This window comes from Chiloscyllium plagiosum, chromosome 3 (assembly GCF_004010195.1).
Source record: "Chiloscyllium plagiosum isolate BGI_BamShark_2017 chromosome 3, ASM401019v2, whole genome shotgun sequence".
Classification (NCBI taxonomy): Eukaryota; Metazoa; Chordata; class Chondrichthyes; order Orectolobiformes; family Hemiscylliidae; genus Chiloscyllium; species Chiloscyllium plagiosum.
The window spans coordinates 98,873,707-98,889,739 of record NC_057712.1 but is presented as its reverse complement, the minus strand read 5'-3'; the positions used below and the strand labels follow the sequence as shown (position 1 = coordinate 98,889,739).

The following is a 16,033-nucleotide window of genomic DNA, read 5'->3' as shown; positions in this document are numbered from 1 at the left end:
AACTAAGGACTATCAAAGGGAATGGTCCTTGTTGAAGGTAGACAGAAGTAGAGAGGGGAAGATGGGATGGGGTCTAGTTGGAGTTGGTGGAAGTGTTTGAGAATGATGCGTTGGATGTGGCGACTGGTGGAGTGGTAGGTGAGGACAAGAGGAACTCTGCCTTTATTGCATTTGGAGGGGAGTTTTAAGCAGTGGAAAAGAGAACGAAGGTGGTGCGGTGGAAGGCAGTCTGGATGACAGAGGAAGGAAGAGCACATTGTTCGAAATAGGTAGACATCTGGGATGCTCATGAGTGGAATGTCTCCTCATTCGAGCAGATGCAGCGGAGGCAGAGGCATTGGGAGAATGGGATGAAAGTTCTTGCTGGATACTAAGTGGGAGGTGTAGTCCAGGCAGTTATGAGTGTCTGTGGGTTTGTAGTAGACATCCGTCTGGAGACAGACTCCTGGGATGGTATGAGATAGTCTGCTCAACCTTCTTTATATTCCCTCCATATTAAGAACTTCTTCCCACAAAAGGATATCAAAACTGCACACATTACTCCAGGTGTGATCTTAATGCCCTGTACAATTGCAAAAGAACAAAAAAACCCACAAAAACATACCTGCTCCTGCACTCCAGTCATCCCACTACGAAGGCCAAAATACCATTCGCTGCTCCTGCATTCTTACTTTCAGCAGCTGGCGCACAAAGACACATATGTCTCATTGTACTTTCCCAACCTATTGCCAGATTATAATCTGCTTGCTTATTTACGATATTAAAGTGGGTACCCTCACATTTATTCATCCGCATTTGCTGTATCTGCACATGAGCATGAGAACAAAAGGGGTATGTAACTACCTGCCTTTATTATTTCTCATTTCTAACCAAATGGCTCGCACATCTTGATTTACTCAACCTGCATCATCGCTTTCTATTGTACTAATATCAAAATTAGCAAACAGATCCAACCCTCTACATTTGCAGAACTTCCTCTTATTACTAAATACCTGATATCCTTCAGGATTCAAGCAACAATTCATTTCATCCTGCAGCCATGTCTCTATAATGGCTACCAGATCATACTTATGAATTTCTATTTGCACTGTCAGTTGACATGATTTGAGATCATATGCTGACACACACTGCTTTTAATTTTACTCTTGGTAAATTCTAGTCTTCTCGGTTGATTTACTCTTAGATTCATGCCCTGTATTCATCCACGGGAGAAAGTGAGGTCTGCAGATGCTGGAGATCAGAGCTGAAAATGTGTTGCTGGAAAAGCGTGTTCCCTGGATGCTGCCTGACCTGCTGCGCTTTTCCAGCAACACATTTTCAGCTCTGTATTCATCCACAGCAACCGTAGTGACAGGTCACAGATGGTTTGCTATTCCCTATATTAATATAATTCTCTTTGGTTCGGATTCTACTAATTTACGACCCCTTACAAATTTGATCTCTCACCCCTACTAATTAATTTAAAATTCTCTGTACTTCCCTATTTATGCGGTCAACAAGAACGGTCCCAGCACATTCAGGCTGAGGCCATCCAGTCAGTGAAGTTCCCACTTTTCTCAGAGTGCCACAAACCAGAATTCACTATCCCACATCTATCTTTGAGCCTCAGATTCATCTCTCCAATCTGATTGGCCCCAAGCCTAATGCATATGCCTTGAGGTTACCACCTTTTGAGGTTCGGGTTGTTTACCTGACACCTAGCTCCTCATCCCAATGATATAGAACCTCCTCCGGAGTTGCCTACACAGTTGGTACCGATACAGACCACAAAGGCTAGATCCTCCCCATCGCATTGCAAGTTCTCTCCAACTCTGATGGTGTACTGAATCTTGATACCAGCTGGCAACATAGCCACCTGGACACAGTCTTTGTCAAGTGCCCTCTCCATACTGTCCCACGTACCACTCATTACTCCTTCATCACCACGCCTGAATAGCTGCCTGTATGCAGTGCCACAGTCAATTAGCTCATCTCAGCATTCTCTCTTTCTCTCACCATTTCAAATATCCCTCATTTGTCTTAGTCTGTATGTGGAATTTTAAGCATTTTTGTTTCTTCTGCAGCTTGTTGCATGTTGGCAGGTTTCTGAGCCATATAGGAATATGGGTAGAAATAGAATCCAACAGTGCACAATCTCATCCAAACAAGATGAAAACATTTCAAAATTGTTGGACAATTGCAAAAGAAAGACACCTACCTTCTGCATTATCCTAGCTCCCACACTCACAATTACACTCTCCTGTCCCTGAACGCTGACCAAATCAGATGTCACCATCTTCAGAGGTGTGACAGTTTCCAGATAAGAAAGAATCCAGGCAACCAACACCATCCCTGAAGTTGCAGCACCTGTAGTTCACCCTCCAGCTCAGGCTCTGAGCTGAAACCGTCGGGAACTTTAAACACTTGCTGCAAACATTACATATGGATCCAAATAGGTGAGACTTTCTTCCCTGAAAAGAATTAGTATTGCAGTTGGCTTTTACAAAAGATCAGCTATACCTGCATAAGGAAAAACATTTATCTTGTTTATTATTGATATTATAAACATGTGGCAATAAATAAATTCTTTCAGCTGTGAGGTTTCTATCAACTTATTTTTAAAAGAAAGGATATAAAGCTGAATAACGAGGCAAAGATTTTTTTGTTCCCTGAAGGACATTCCTCCCCACCCCTGCTCATCTTCTAGCCCACCAGAGGACACTTCCTGCAGCTGAAAAGAACGAACAGAAGCACATTACTTCACGGTAACAGCTTATGTCATCTTTAGATGCAGCTACTGGAGTGAAAAACACATTTTCCCAATACTGTACCTAACGGTGCAACTAACTCCACTTAGCAATACCACACCACGCAGCTTCAAATACCACATTAAATCTCTGCACTGCTGATCCCTAGTGCACGTGGGATGCGTAGTATTAAGAGACAGAGGGAGAAGGAAAATGCACGCCTTCACTTACTGTGCCAGATTCATTAAGGCCAAGTATGCAAACCTTTTCACCTCCTCCTTCGTTAAGTACTTGAGGGTCAACTTTATGATCCAGGTGTCCACCAGTAACAAGAATTTTCTTCAAGTTTAACTGCCTGCACACCCAAGAAAATAATTAAATTCAGCACCTCCTGGAAAGACAAGTATTCATACATACAAAAAAAAAGTTAGCAATAACAAAGAACATCCAGGATATGATAAAGAACATTAGAAGGTATTAGATTCCAAAACTCTACCAGACTTTCAACTGGATATAATCTAAACGTGCTTAGAGATTGCACCTGCACTCCTGAATGAGAGAGAAATGTCTGGAATAACCTTGTATATAAATTTTAATGTCAGCTTTAATTTCTTTTCCTCAGTAACTTAGTTAAACTACTTCTCGGCTAACTTGTTTATTTTAATCATATTCTGGATTTATTCTCCAGCCCACCTGAGATTTTGCATACTTCAGGGACTCATTTTCTCTCTAAACAATATAAACTAAAATTTAAACTTTTTCTCATGAGTCACAATAATTAAAAACATAAATTTGATGCACAGAATCCAGGTGCCCCCAGATTCTTGCAAAAGGTTAGCAGGCAAATATAGCATATAATTAGGAAGCTAATAAAATTTTATTTATTGCAAGGGAAATTGTAAGTAAGACAATTATAGTTCAATTATGAGCACTGGTGAGACCATATCTGGAGTAATGTACTATTAACATTAGTACTGTACTATTAGTACTATTGGTTGATTTATTTAAGAACGAATGGAAATGCACTGGAATAGTTGAGAGCAGATTTAGTAGACAGATACCTAGAATGTGCAAGTTGTCTTATGAGGAAAGGTCAGACAAGCTATGCTTAATTCGACTGAAGTTGAGAAGTGCGATAGGTACCTTGATTAAAACATGTCAAGAACCCTCAGGGTCTGACAGGATGTATGTGGTAAGAATGTCTCTCCTGATAAGAGAATGTTGAACTAGGGGTAACTGGTTAGATTAGATTCCCTGCAATGTGGAAACCGGTCCTTCAGCCCAACAAATCTACACCGACCCTCCAAAGAGCAACTCATCCAGACCCATTCCCCTACATTTACCCCTGACTAATGCACCTAACACTCTGGGCAATTTAGCTCAGCCAATTCACCTAACCTGCACACCTTTGGATTGTAGGAGGAAACCTACGCAGACACGGAGATTTTGCAAACTCCACACAGACAGTCGCCAGAGGCCAGGATCGAACCCGGGTCCTTGGTGCAGTGAGGCAGCAGTGCTAACCACTGAGCCACCGTGCCGCCAAATTAAAAATACGGGGTTAGTCATTTAAGACAGGAGATGAGAATTTTTTTTCTCAAATAGTTGCTTCTCTTTGGAGCTCTTCTTCAAACAACAAAAAATGGTGGAAGCAAAGTCCTTGAATAGTTTAAAGGCAGAAAAAGTCAAATTCTTGATTATCTTCTCATCAACCCTGTCATGCCACCACTGAATCCTCCAAGTTTCACTAAGATTTATTCTTACTCTTTTAGACCCAATCTACTCAATCTTCTTTCCTCTTAAGACAAATCACTCATCTCAGGAATCAACAAAATCAAAGCAGCCATTCATAAAATGCAAGCCCCTGAACAAATGTGCCAGCCCTTGTGGGGAGCTTTGAATAAAACATTTAAGTTCAGAATATCACCAGGCACCACCAAGAATTGAATATACTAAAATGTCCAAGCTTAATTTTTCACTCTATGCATTGGCAACAGAGATGCCAACAGAAACTGTGTCTTACAAATTCAGGTGTTTCGATCTCAACTGCAATTCTTGGAGAGAGCCCGAAACTTTAAGTGAAGGAAAATAAATACCTGGAAGCAATTTTCTTGCATTGATAGCCTGTTAACAGATAAACATCTCCCTTTTCCGTAACACACACTGTGGCCCCATCACTTGCAGCTACGAGAGAGATCACTATGTCCTTATGATGCAAAGCTGATACTTGTCGAGGTGCAAGCACACATCGTTCCCCATTAGGATCCATTAAGTAACCTTAATAAATAATTCAGATAAATGGAAAATATTGGCATGCTGGACCACAATTCTGAAAGAACAGGATTTAACTTATGTAGCAGCATAATAATCAAATGTTGACATCCCAAAAAATTGTGAAGGGCAAAACCAAATAGCCATGCATTGCAAGCAGCTACAAGTATTATTCATTTAAAGAGAGAATTTGCAAATATAGTACATCACCTTAAAATACTTTTTAATCACAACACAAGTTACTAAATAATGCTAAAAAAGTTGTCACTGAGAAGTCTAAAATTATACTTCCATAACATGTACATAAATTGACTTTAAAGTTGCCCACATACATAATATTCATAAAGTGCTAAAAAGGCCACAGATTAGAAACATAAAAGATAGTAGTGCAGCACAATGACAAAGGTCTAAATCCTACTCATACAAGGAGAATAACATTCGCCTTCCTCCAACAGCTGCAAGAGTCTCAAGTAAACTCATTTAATCATACACTAAACGATTGCGGTATCATATAGGTGCAAAGACAAACAGTATTCAAAGCTAAAATGTCACATTGTTCACTTCTAAAACTGACCCAAACATAATGGGTTTATCCTGTATTTAACTCAAGTTATAAAAGATGCTGGCAGTACTTTATTTTAAAAGAAAGTGAAGGAAAATTCAAAGTGAAAAAACTTTAAATACAGTAATTAGTATAATGTCACAGCATTATACACATGCAGAGCTAACATAGCTAATTCACCGTTGCAAGCATTATGTAAACAACTTATACATCTTACCAAGCTGGCCACCATTCAGACCCATGGTATATACAGCTTCCCTTGTCCACAGAACAGTGTGAAACCTGCCCACAGCAACTCCAATCACAGTTCTTCCTTTAAGGGTTTTGGACTGTACCTTCGCAAATGGTTAAGAGATGTATAGATTCACAAACATGCAAGTAAAAGCACATAACATTCCCTTATGTATTATTTCAAACCAGCAGTTTCCATATATAGTTTTACAAAAATCCTTATTGTAATGGGAATTGTACTGGTACTCAAATACCAGTGGTGCAATGTTACTAAAAGTATATGCAATTAAGTGGAATACAAAATCAAGATTGCAATTTCTATAGTTCTAAGCCCTCCATAAAAGCACACAAAATTTTGCTCTATCTGTAAGTTTTGAAAAAGTTACAAGTTTTCATAAAACATCGAGTTGAGTGGATCTGAAAACATATTTTCAGGAATAGCTTTCAAAAGCAAGATTTTAAATGAAAGCACTTAATCCCGTAACAAAATTTAATCAAACTTCTTTGGATCTACAAATTAGAATTGCAATTTAAGATTATTTAATCTTACAATTAAAATACAATGCTCAGTAAGACATTAGGTATTTCCAGTTGAACCTTCAGCATTTAATGAAGTGACAGAAAATTGTTCAACTTTAACAACTATAAAATTTCCTCTTTGACCCCTCCAAGAATCAAAATACAATCTTAGAACCTTGGAGTACTGAATAAGCCCATTCCATGCCAATTCCATTCAAATAAAGGGTTGGAGAGATTACCATCATCTGCATTATTTTGCTTTTACTCAAAAAGAGTTGCCCAATTATTCCTACTTGCCTGCTTTTCCTCCTAAACCTTTCAATAAAGGCTCCTCTTATATGAGAGATTCTAGGACCAGAGGACATAATCTCAATAAGAGGGATCACACATTAAAAGAGAGGGGAGGAATTTCTTCTCTCAAAAGGGTACAGTTTTTTTTAAAAAATGTACATTCAAGGATGAGATAGTCAGATCTTTAATCTACAGTAATTGATGAAAAGGCGAGAAAGTGGAGTGAGGATTATCAGATCAGCCACAATCACAATGGGTTGAATGCCAAACTTCGACTCTGACATCTTACAGTCATTTTTACCTCTTAAAAAAGTACCAGGCTAAAGGGCTTTTGAAACATCTAAAAATATAAAATCACAAAATTCAAGACCCACCCCATGACATACAGTAGAACCTAAACAAACAAAACAGTCAGAAGTTCATACTCCATAAAGAGGATTGATGAGGGCAGAGCAGTAGGTGTGATCTATATGGACTTCAGCAAGGCATTTGACAAGGTTCCCCACAGGAGACCGATTAGCAAGGTTAGATCTCATGGAATACAGGGAGAACTAGCCATTTGGATACAGAACTGGCTCAACGGTAGAAGACAGAGGGTGGTGGTGGAGGGCCACAAGGATCGGTGCTGGGTCCGCTACTTTTTTGTCATTTACATAAATGATTTGGATGCGAGCATAAGAGGTACAGTTAGTAAGTTTGCAGATGGCACCAAAATTGGAGGTGTAGTGGACAGCAAAGAGGGTTACCTCAGATTACAACAGGATCTGGACCAGATGGGCAAATGGGCTGAGAAGTGGCAGATGGAGTTTAATTCAGATAAATGCAAAGTGCTGCATTGTGGGAAAGCAATTCTTAGCAGAACTTATACACTTCATGGTAAGGTCTCAGGGAGTGTTGCTGAACAAAGAGACCTTAAAGTGCAGATTCATAGGTCCTTGAGTCGCAGGTAGATAGGAGAGTGAAGGCGGCATTTGGTATGCTTTCTCTCTTATTGGTCAGAATATTGAGTACAGGAGTTGGGAGGTCATGTTGTGGCTGTACAGGACATTGGTTAGGCCACTGTTGGAATATTGCGTGCAATTCTGGTCTCCTTCCTATCAGAAAGATGTTGTGAAACTTGAAAGGGTTCAGAAAAGATTTACAAGGATGTTGCCAGGGTTGAAGGATTTGAGCTGTAGGGAGAGGCTGAACAGGCTGGGGCTGTTTTCCCTGGAGCGGCGGAGGTTGAGGGGTGACCTTATAGAGATTTACAAAATTATGAGGGGCATGGATAGGGTAAATAGGCAAAGTCTTTTCCCTGGGGTCAGGAAGTCCAGAACTAGAGGGCATAGGTTTAGGGTGAGAGGGGAAAGATATAAAAGAGACCTAAGGGGCAACTTTTTCACGTAGAGAATGGTACGTGCATGGAATGAGCTGCCAGAGGAAGTGGTGGAGGCTGGTACAATTGCAACATTTAAAAGGCATTTGGATGAGTATATGAATAGGAAGGGTTTGGAGGGATATGGGCTGGGTGCTGGCAGTTGGGTCTAGATTGGGTTGGGTTATCTGGTCAGCATGGACGGGTTGGACCGAAGGTCTGTTTCCATGCTGTACATCTCTTTGACTCTAAGAATTTGAAATTTTTTCCATAATTTTGTTCAGCCTCAACTCTTAAGAAAGATGCTCATAGTAAAAATTAATTTTATATTCATTTTATTTTGAAAACATTGCAGATAATGACCCTAAAAATTTCAAGTTTGCATTAAATGGTTTAAATAAACTGACTCTTTTAAAGAATATCAATGGCCCATTGTTAGGCAGGCATCCCAAAAAACAAGAGCAATTGCCCATACGTACCTGCCTTGGTATACTACTGTTGACTGGTGGAGGTACAATGCCCAACTGATAATAAGTGTTCAGTCCAAAAGCATAAACAGATCCATCTTCTGTCAAAACAACTGTATGGTCCTTTGCAGCTGCCACCTGAGAACAACGATGGCTTGCTAAACTTTCCACCAGTCGAGGAACCTAAATAAGACAGTAAAAACGTTATACAGTACATGTGCCGTACAATCAAAACGTCTCATTTGAAATCTTTACACAACTTGCCCAGCAATATCTTGCCAGGAGGTAATGGTGGGCCACATTGCCTTTTTCATGGCATCTCAAAATTTATCTAACAAAGAGTTCCAAATGTTTACAACCCTCTAAGTAAAAATATTTCTCCACATTTCAGGCCTAAGTGACATTCTCCATCAGTTTTAAATTGTGCTCCTTAGTTCTAGACTTCTCAACAAGAGGAACATCATACCCTACCCATCTGTTTAAGCATTTTGCAAATTTCAATTTTGGAAGTTTTTAAAGAAAAAGCCATGCACTGTTTGAATTTGCTTTGAAATTAACATGATTGTGTTGCAGGAGAGGTCAAGCCTCACTAACTTGATAGAGTTTTTGAGGAGGTGACAAAGATGATTGAGGAGGGAAAAGTAGTTGATGTTACATGGACTTCAGTAAAGCCATTGATAAGGTCCCTCATGGCAGACTGGTACAAAAAGGTGAAGTCACATGATATCAGGTGTGAGCTGGCAGGATGGATAAAGAACTGACTCAGTCATAGGACTCAGGGTAACAGTAGAAGGATGCTTTCGGAATGGCGAGTTGCGACTAGTGGTGATCAGTGCTGGAACCTCTGCTGTTTGTAATCTACATAAGTCACGTCTGGTCTAATTAGTAAGTTTGAGAACAAGACAAAGATTGGGAGTTGAGGATGACTGTCAGAGGATACCACAGAGTATAGATCAGTTGGAGGCACGCGCAGAAGAATGATGGATTGAGTTTAATCTAGACAAATACAAGGTGATGCATTTTCGAAGGTCACATACAGGTGGAAATTATACAGTGAACAGGAATTTTATAGAATGTGCAAGGGACATTTTTTACTCGAGAGTCTGGAACACACTGCCAGAGCTGGTGGTGGAAGCAGACAATAGCAGCATTCAAGAGTCACCTGGATAAATATATGAATAGAAAGGGAATAGAGGGATATGAATCCTGTAAGCGAAGACAGTCTTAGTATGGAAGGACAAATGTGTTGGTACAGGCTTGGAGAGCTGAAGGCGGCTCCTATGTTGTATTTTCTTTGAGACACCACAGAAGGATTTAACCAAACACACAATCTGTTGATTCAAAATTTCAAAGTAATTAATGCCAGAATTTCCTCCCCTAATCGAGATCCAGTGAGATTGTTGGGATGCTAACATCTGACCACGATGTCATGCACTGACAAGCAGAGATCAGTAATCAGAACAAGAGTGTTAAATGAGAAATGGAAATGTCACCCCTACATTCCATTCTAAGAGAAAGTAGTGCCCTCAGGAGAGAAAATTGGCAAGACGCACACAGACTTTCTATCAATAGCTCAAACTCATTGGATTTCTATTCCAAAGACTCAAAATAATTGTTCATTATAAGCTTGTGAACATTTGTGGGCAAATATGAAAATCATTGCTTTTAACTCATCCCAGAAAATTTTTATAAAATATTATTCAAAGTCTTAAGGTAAAGTCAAGCTTTCAGATCACGAGGCAGTAAAAAATAATGAGTAACCCAATCCTGGAATTCCCACTGTGGGATTTAGAAGTTGTGATGTGAGCGGGTTTTTGTTTTTTTTTGGAGGGGGGGGGGGGGGAAAGCAGGGCAATCAATTAAATGACCAACCCATTCTGAGGATTTAAGTCAACCTCCTCAAAATATTGTAAGGTTACGTTCTTCCATTGACATTTTTTATTTTAAAAAACTGCTGACTAGATTTCCTGAGCATCAGTATATCTGATTAGTCAAGGGAGAAAAAATAACTGCCTTTACAACACAGCTTTGGAACAGGTGGTGGTGTTTCATTCCAGTTAATAAGGTGCCCCATGAAAGGTAATGGCAGAAAATAAAAGCTCATTGTTATATCTCCCTAAACATGGAGTCGAAAATTGTGGTGCTGGAAAAGCACAGCAGGTCAGGTAGCATCAGAGAAGCAGGACAGTTGACATTTCAGGTATAAGCCCTTATTCAGAGATGTTGACTCTCCCCTACCTTGATGCTGGCTGACCTGCTGTACTTTCCCAACACCATACTTTGACGGACTCTCTAGCATCTGTAGTCCTCATCTTCCTCCTACATATTTTATTGATTAGCTAGAAAAAAAAATGTTAGACCTAAATTGGTCATTTTCTGGTTGGCAAGATGATATAGTTGTCTCAGGATCAGTGCTGTGATCACAACTCTTCACAATTTGTATGAATGATTTGAATGAACAGACAAGAGATCTGATTGCTTAAATCCTTTTTAAGAATGATGTAAGTGTGTTGGAAACAATTCAAAGACAGTTTACTAAACTAATACTTGGAATTGGCAGATTGTCTTAGGAGGGAAGACTGGGCAGGGTCAGCTTGTAAACATTGAAGATAAGAGCAACAGATGCTTTGATTGGAACATATGAGATCCTGAAGGGCCTTGACAGGGTAACTGGACAGAGTACACAAGAACATAAGAAATATGGTTAGGAGTAGGACATTAGTTTTTGAGCTTCCCCTACCATTCTATAAGACCATGGTTGAGATATCCTAGGCATAAACTGCTCTTTTGTGCTAGCATTACTTTCAACTCGTTAACATTTCCAAAAAAGTTATATACCTCCTCTTTAAATACTTTGATTATAGCCTCTGTAACTCTCCAGGTTAAAGACTTCCAGAATTTTACTATCCTCAGATGGAATTCGTTCACATCTCAGTTTTTTAAACAAATGTCCCCTTACTCACCTCCTGCAATCTACCATGACCGACGATCCTACCAGGATTTCCAGGAATCCTTTCGGTGGTGGACAGGCTCAAGTGTTCTGTTGATCCTGTGGGCAATACTGTCAGGAGCTCCCAATGCCAGTAAAAACCATAGGTGACAAACTGGAGACATGCAAATGTTGTCTCCTGGGGTGTACTAGCCAAGGTTTTGGTTCGCGATAGAAAAGTTATTTTTGAAAAATGTAACTGATGGCGCAAAAGCACAACTTCCAGCAGGTTCACCTATGCAAAATTCAGAATCTGCCATTCACTGTTCCAGAGAACACATTGATGGTTCTGTCAGTCATTCTTCAAGTTAAAAACACTGCCTGCTTTGCTTCTTTTTTTAAAGAAATAGATTGTTCTATGCTAAAGAGTAGGGCTACTTACAGGTGAGTAAAAATTCTGTCTCATCACTCCTCCCAGCATTTCACTCTCTTTTGGGGCAGGAATTTAAGTCCAGGTTGATGGAAGGGAAGTCCGCGCTGCATTTGCACCCTGCGGTTGGGTTTGCAGACTTTTGAGATCTTTATGGTATCTTGGCTTGCCAGAATAGAAAGGCTAGAAAGTTAGAAAGTAAGTAATAATGCATTCTACCAGTCACTTCTTCCTTGATCAGAGAGGAATTGAATTTTCTTCAGCTCACAAAGGCTTAAAAAAAAACATGACTTTGTCAGCAACATCCCAAGCTTGACACTCTACTTGTGAGAAGGTCAAGCCTTGCTGCAGCAAAAGGAAATGTTCACTGCGGCCCACAGACAAATATGAGTTTGTTTCCTGGGCAGTCACCAGGGACCAGAGTGCAAAAGAAAACCTCAGTGAACCATGGAGTTAATATTGTTCCATGATTTTTCAAAATCTCTTATTTATTCTCCTTAAACAAAAAAGGCAAGCAAACATGCATAAAGGAAAAAAAAAATTCACAGAATTTCTACCTACAAGGTATGTTTGCTCATCTCCATGCCCAAGTCGACCTCCTTGGCCGTGGCCACAGGTATACACATGACCTTTTTGTGAAAGGAATACTGAATGAAATTTGCAAAGCAGAACCTAAAAAATAAAAAAGTCAAGCACTTTATTTAAATACAGGCTAATTACTTTATTCATTGCTCCCAATTATATACTTAATAGTTACCTTACATTTGTAAACATAGAAAACAGGAAAAGACCATTTGACTCGGAGTCTGCTCCACTATTCAATAGGATCATGGTTGATCAGCCAACTCAGTACCCTCTTCCTGCTTTCTCCCCTTGACTTTGGATCCTTTTAGAACCAAGAACTAGATCTAACTCCTCCTTAAACATTCAATATTTTGGCTTCACTGCTTTCTGTGAAGAATTCCACAGGCTCACCCTCTCTGGGTAAAGGAATGGTTTCCTCATCGGAGTCCCAAGTGGTCTACCCGGTAACCTTAAGCTGTGAGCGGTAAAGATTTCAGTCTCTTAAAAAAGTAATATTAAAAAGCAATTTCCGTTTCCAAACATAAAAACAATACAATAGAATATAGAACAGGCTGTCAGCCCACCATGTCCGCGTCACAATGCCATTCTAAACTAATTCCATCTGTTTTAGATGGTCTGTATCCCTCAGTTCTCTGCCTGTTCAGGTTTGTTTAAATGACTCTAAAGGTTGCTATCATATTGCTTCTACATCTCCCCGGCAGCTCATTCCAGGCACCTACCACCCTCTAATATATTCTTACACTTACCACTACTGCTGATATAGGCGAACTGGAATGCAAATCACTTTTCTCTCTTTTTTATTTAAAAAAAAGAATACTGGGAATATATTTGGTACTTTCTAACCCATGTGTCCAGACTCTGTTCAAGTTTGGAAGATGACCATTAATATACCTAATCTTTCCAGGACCACTTCCTTTAATACTCTGGGATGCACATTAATCAGGCTCTGGTGAATTGTCAGCCCTTTATATCAAAAAAAAGATGGTATTGAGGGAAAAACATCTAAAATATGCTGATGATATTAAGCTGGGTAGAATAGAGAATTGTGAGGATGATGTTGACTGGCTTGATCAGATTTAATTTAATTATTGATTTTCCAAATATAAATACCCTCAACATGATTTTTTTTGTTCACAGGCTGCAAGCGCATCAATCTTGCCAAATTTATTGCTTATATCAAATTGACCAGAAGGTGGTGGTGGTTAGCTGCCTTATTTGAAGCACTATAGTCCATGTAATGAAGGTACTCAGTGCTGTTAGGAAGGGACTGCCAGGGTCTTCACCCATGGGCAGTGAAAGAACAGCAACATCGTTCCAAGTCAGAATGGTGTGCATCTTTAAAGAAGAATGCACATGGACATAGAAATGTAGAAACAGAAGAATACAGCGCAGTACAGGTCCTTTAGCCCTCAATGTTGCGCCGATCCAAGCCCACCTAACCTACACTAGCCCACTATCCTCCATATGCCTATCCAATGCCCGTTTAAATGCCCATAAAGAGGGAGACTCCACCACTGCTACTGGCAGGGCATTCCATGAACTCACGACTCGCTGAGTAAAGAATCTACCCCTAACATCTGTCCTATACCTACCACCCCTTAATTTAAAGCTATGCCCCCTCATAATAGCTGACTCCATAACGTGGAAAAAGGTTCTCATGGTCAACCCTATCTAAACCCCTAATCATCTCGTACACCTCTATCGAGTCACCCCTAAACCTTCTTTTCTCCAATGAAAAGAACCCCAAGTGCCTCAGCCTTTCCTCATACGATCTTCCTACCATACCAGGCAACATCCTTGTAAACCTTCTCTGCACCCGTTCCAGTGCCTCCACATCCTTCCTATAGTATGGCGACCAAAACTGCACATAATACTCCAGATGCGGCCGCACCAGAGTCTTATACAACTGCAACATGTAGTGATGTTTCTATGCACCTGCTGCCCTGGACCTCCCTAGTAGCTTTTGGCATAGATTTCGAAGGTTCCATTTAAAGGGTCTTGGTAAGTTGCACTAGTGCATTGTATATATGGTACACACTGCATTATGCAGCAATGTTGGAAGAATTGAGTGCTTAAGGTAATAAATAGGGTGCCAAATGTGCTGCTTTGATCCTGAACTTTGAGTGTATTTATATGGCCAGCAAAATTAAGTTTCTTTTCCCAGATTCAATCAACAGATATGGATGCCACCGATTAGGCCAGAATTTACTGAACATCCCTAATTGTCCTTGCAAAAATGGTGGTGAGCCACCTTCTTAAACTGCTGTAACCTACAGAGGGGAAGGGTAATCTCACTTCCTGCGCTGTTAGGAACAAGGGTTCTGGGATTTATGGATGTTGCTAGACAGAGAGATTCAGAGTGGATTTGCATCAATTCAATGACATGGAAACACTACGACTTGTGCGAGAGTTGGAGGTGAACCTAAGTCGTAGTGTTTCCATGTCACCGAATTGATCCATTCAGAATCTCCCCCTATCAACACTGAAGGAATGGCATTATAGTTATATACCTGGTGAGAATTGGAGGGGAATTTATCACCATTCCTTCATTATCACTGGATCAAAAATCATGGGACTTAGTCCTTAATGTGTGGAAATACCTACACCACACAGACAATGGCAGTTCAAGGTAACACATCATCGTCTTCAAGGCCAAATGGGGATGGGCAACATCTCAACCTATAACTGAACTAAACAATAATAATGCTGAAGTAAATTGACAGCAGCTTATGCTGTTCAAAACACATGCTGCTTTATTGATTTTACTTTTTTTAAATTGCATCAACTCCTTCCCCACCCACCTCACCATAATGCTCTGGTCTGACTAATAACAAGACTTACACATTATGGTGCATGCTAACTTTTATCCCAGTCAGCAGCATTACTTTAGATTGCATACATTCCATAAATAGTAAACTACATTCCACATCAATTAAGATTAACTAGTCTGAATTGCTTCTTGCCAAACTATTTCTATCCATCAATTATAATAAAAATACCACAGCTTATGTATCACTTCATGCAAAGTCAACACAATGTATTGACCACTGATGCAAGAAAAGTTATAAATACTTGCATTCACTGAAAGAGAAATTTTAAGAGATTTTAATCTTGCAGCTCACAGGACGTTTGTTCTGATTTGTACTATAACCAGAATAGTGAAACAATAGTTGTGTAATTTCTTCAATAGTCAAAATAGCTCCTTCCTAAAATACAGCACCAGAAAGAGATCCTGCAGATTGAGTCGAACATGAAAGCTGTTTGAAAGAAACAATTGCTTCTACGCAGCACCTCTATCTCAGATTGCTCCGAGTTACTTTGAATTTAATTACTGCTGCTTTCTGAACAAATACAGCAGCCACTCGGTGCAAAATAGCCTGCAAACAGCAAAATATGATCAATGATTTTGCTGTTAACAAAGAAATTTAGCATGACCAGCAGGAGATCCCCTTATTCTTCAAGTAGTGCTTTGGGTACCTTAACATCTGTCCAAAGAGTCAGGTCAGGCTGTCTGAACATTTTATCCAAAAGATTATATTTGGGTAAATAGCCTGAGGCATTCACCTATGTTATTTGCTCAAGTGGAGGTGATGGCCTATTGGTATTATTGCTGGTCTCTTGATCCAAAGACCCAGATAACATTCTGGGGACCCAGGCTCTAATCC

General features: G+C 39.9%; 1 protein-coding gene across 2 annotated transcripts in view; it reads right to left on the bottom strand.

The window, feature by feature from the left end:
- The window catches only part of ibtk (inhibitor of Bruton agammaglobulinemia tyrosine kinase), a 112,972-nt gene that overhangs the window by 72,384 nt on the left and 24,555 nt on the right, over positions 1–16,033 (bottom strand). The window contains exons 5-9 of one of the 2 annotated variants that reach the window (XM_043686948.1): positions 12,345–12,455; positions 8,437–8,607; positions 5,777–5,894; positions 4,823–5,003; positions 2,958–3,081 (exon numbers count right to left, since the gene is read on the bottom strand). In XM_043686948.1, coding sequence (XP_043542883.1) covers positions 2,958–3,081; positions 4,823–5,003; positions 5,777–5,894; positions 8,437–8,607; positions 12,345–12,455 — 705 coding nt within the window. The remainder of the gene's footprint in view (positions 1–2,957; positions 3,082–4,822; positions 5,004–5,776; positions 5,895–8,436; positions 8,608–12,344; positions 12,456–16,033) is intronic. The other variant, XM_043686949.1, reaches the window with a different exon arrangement.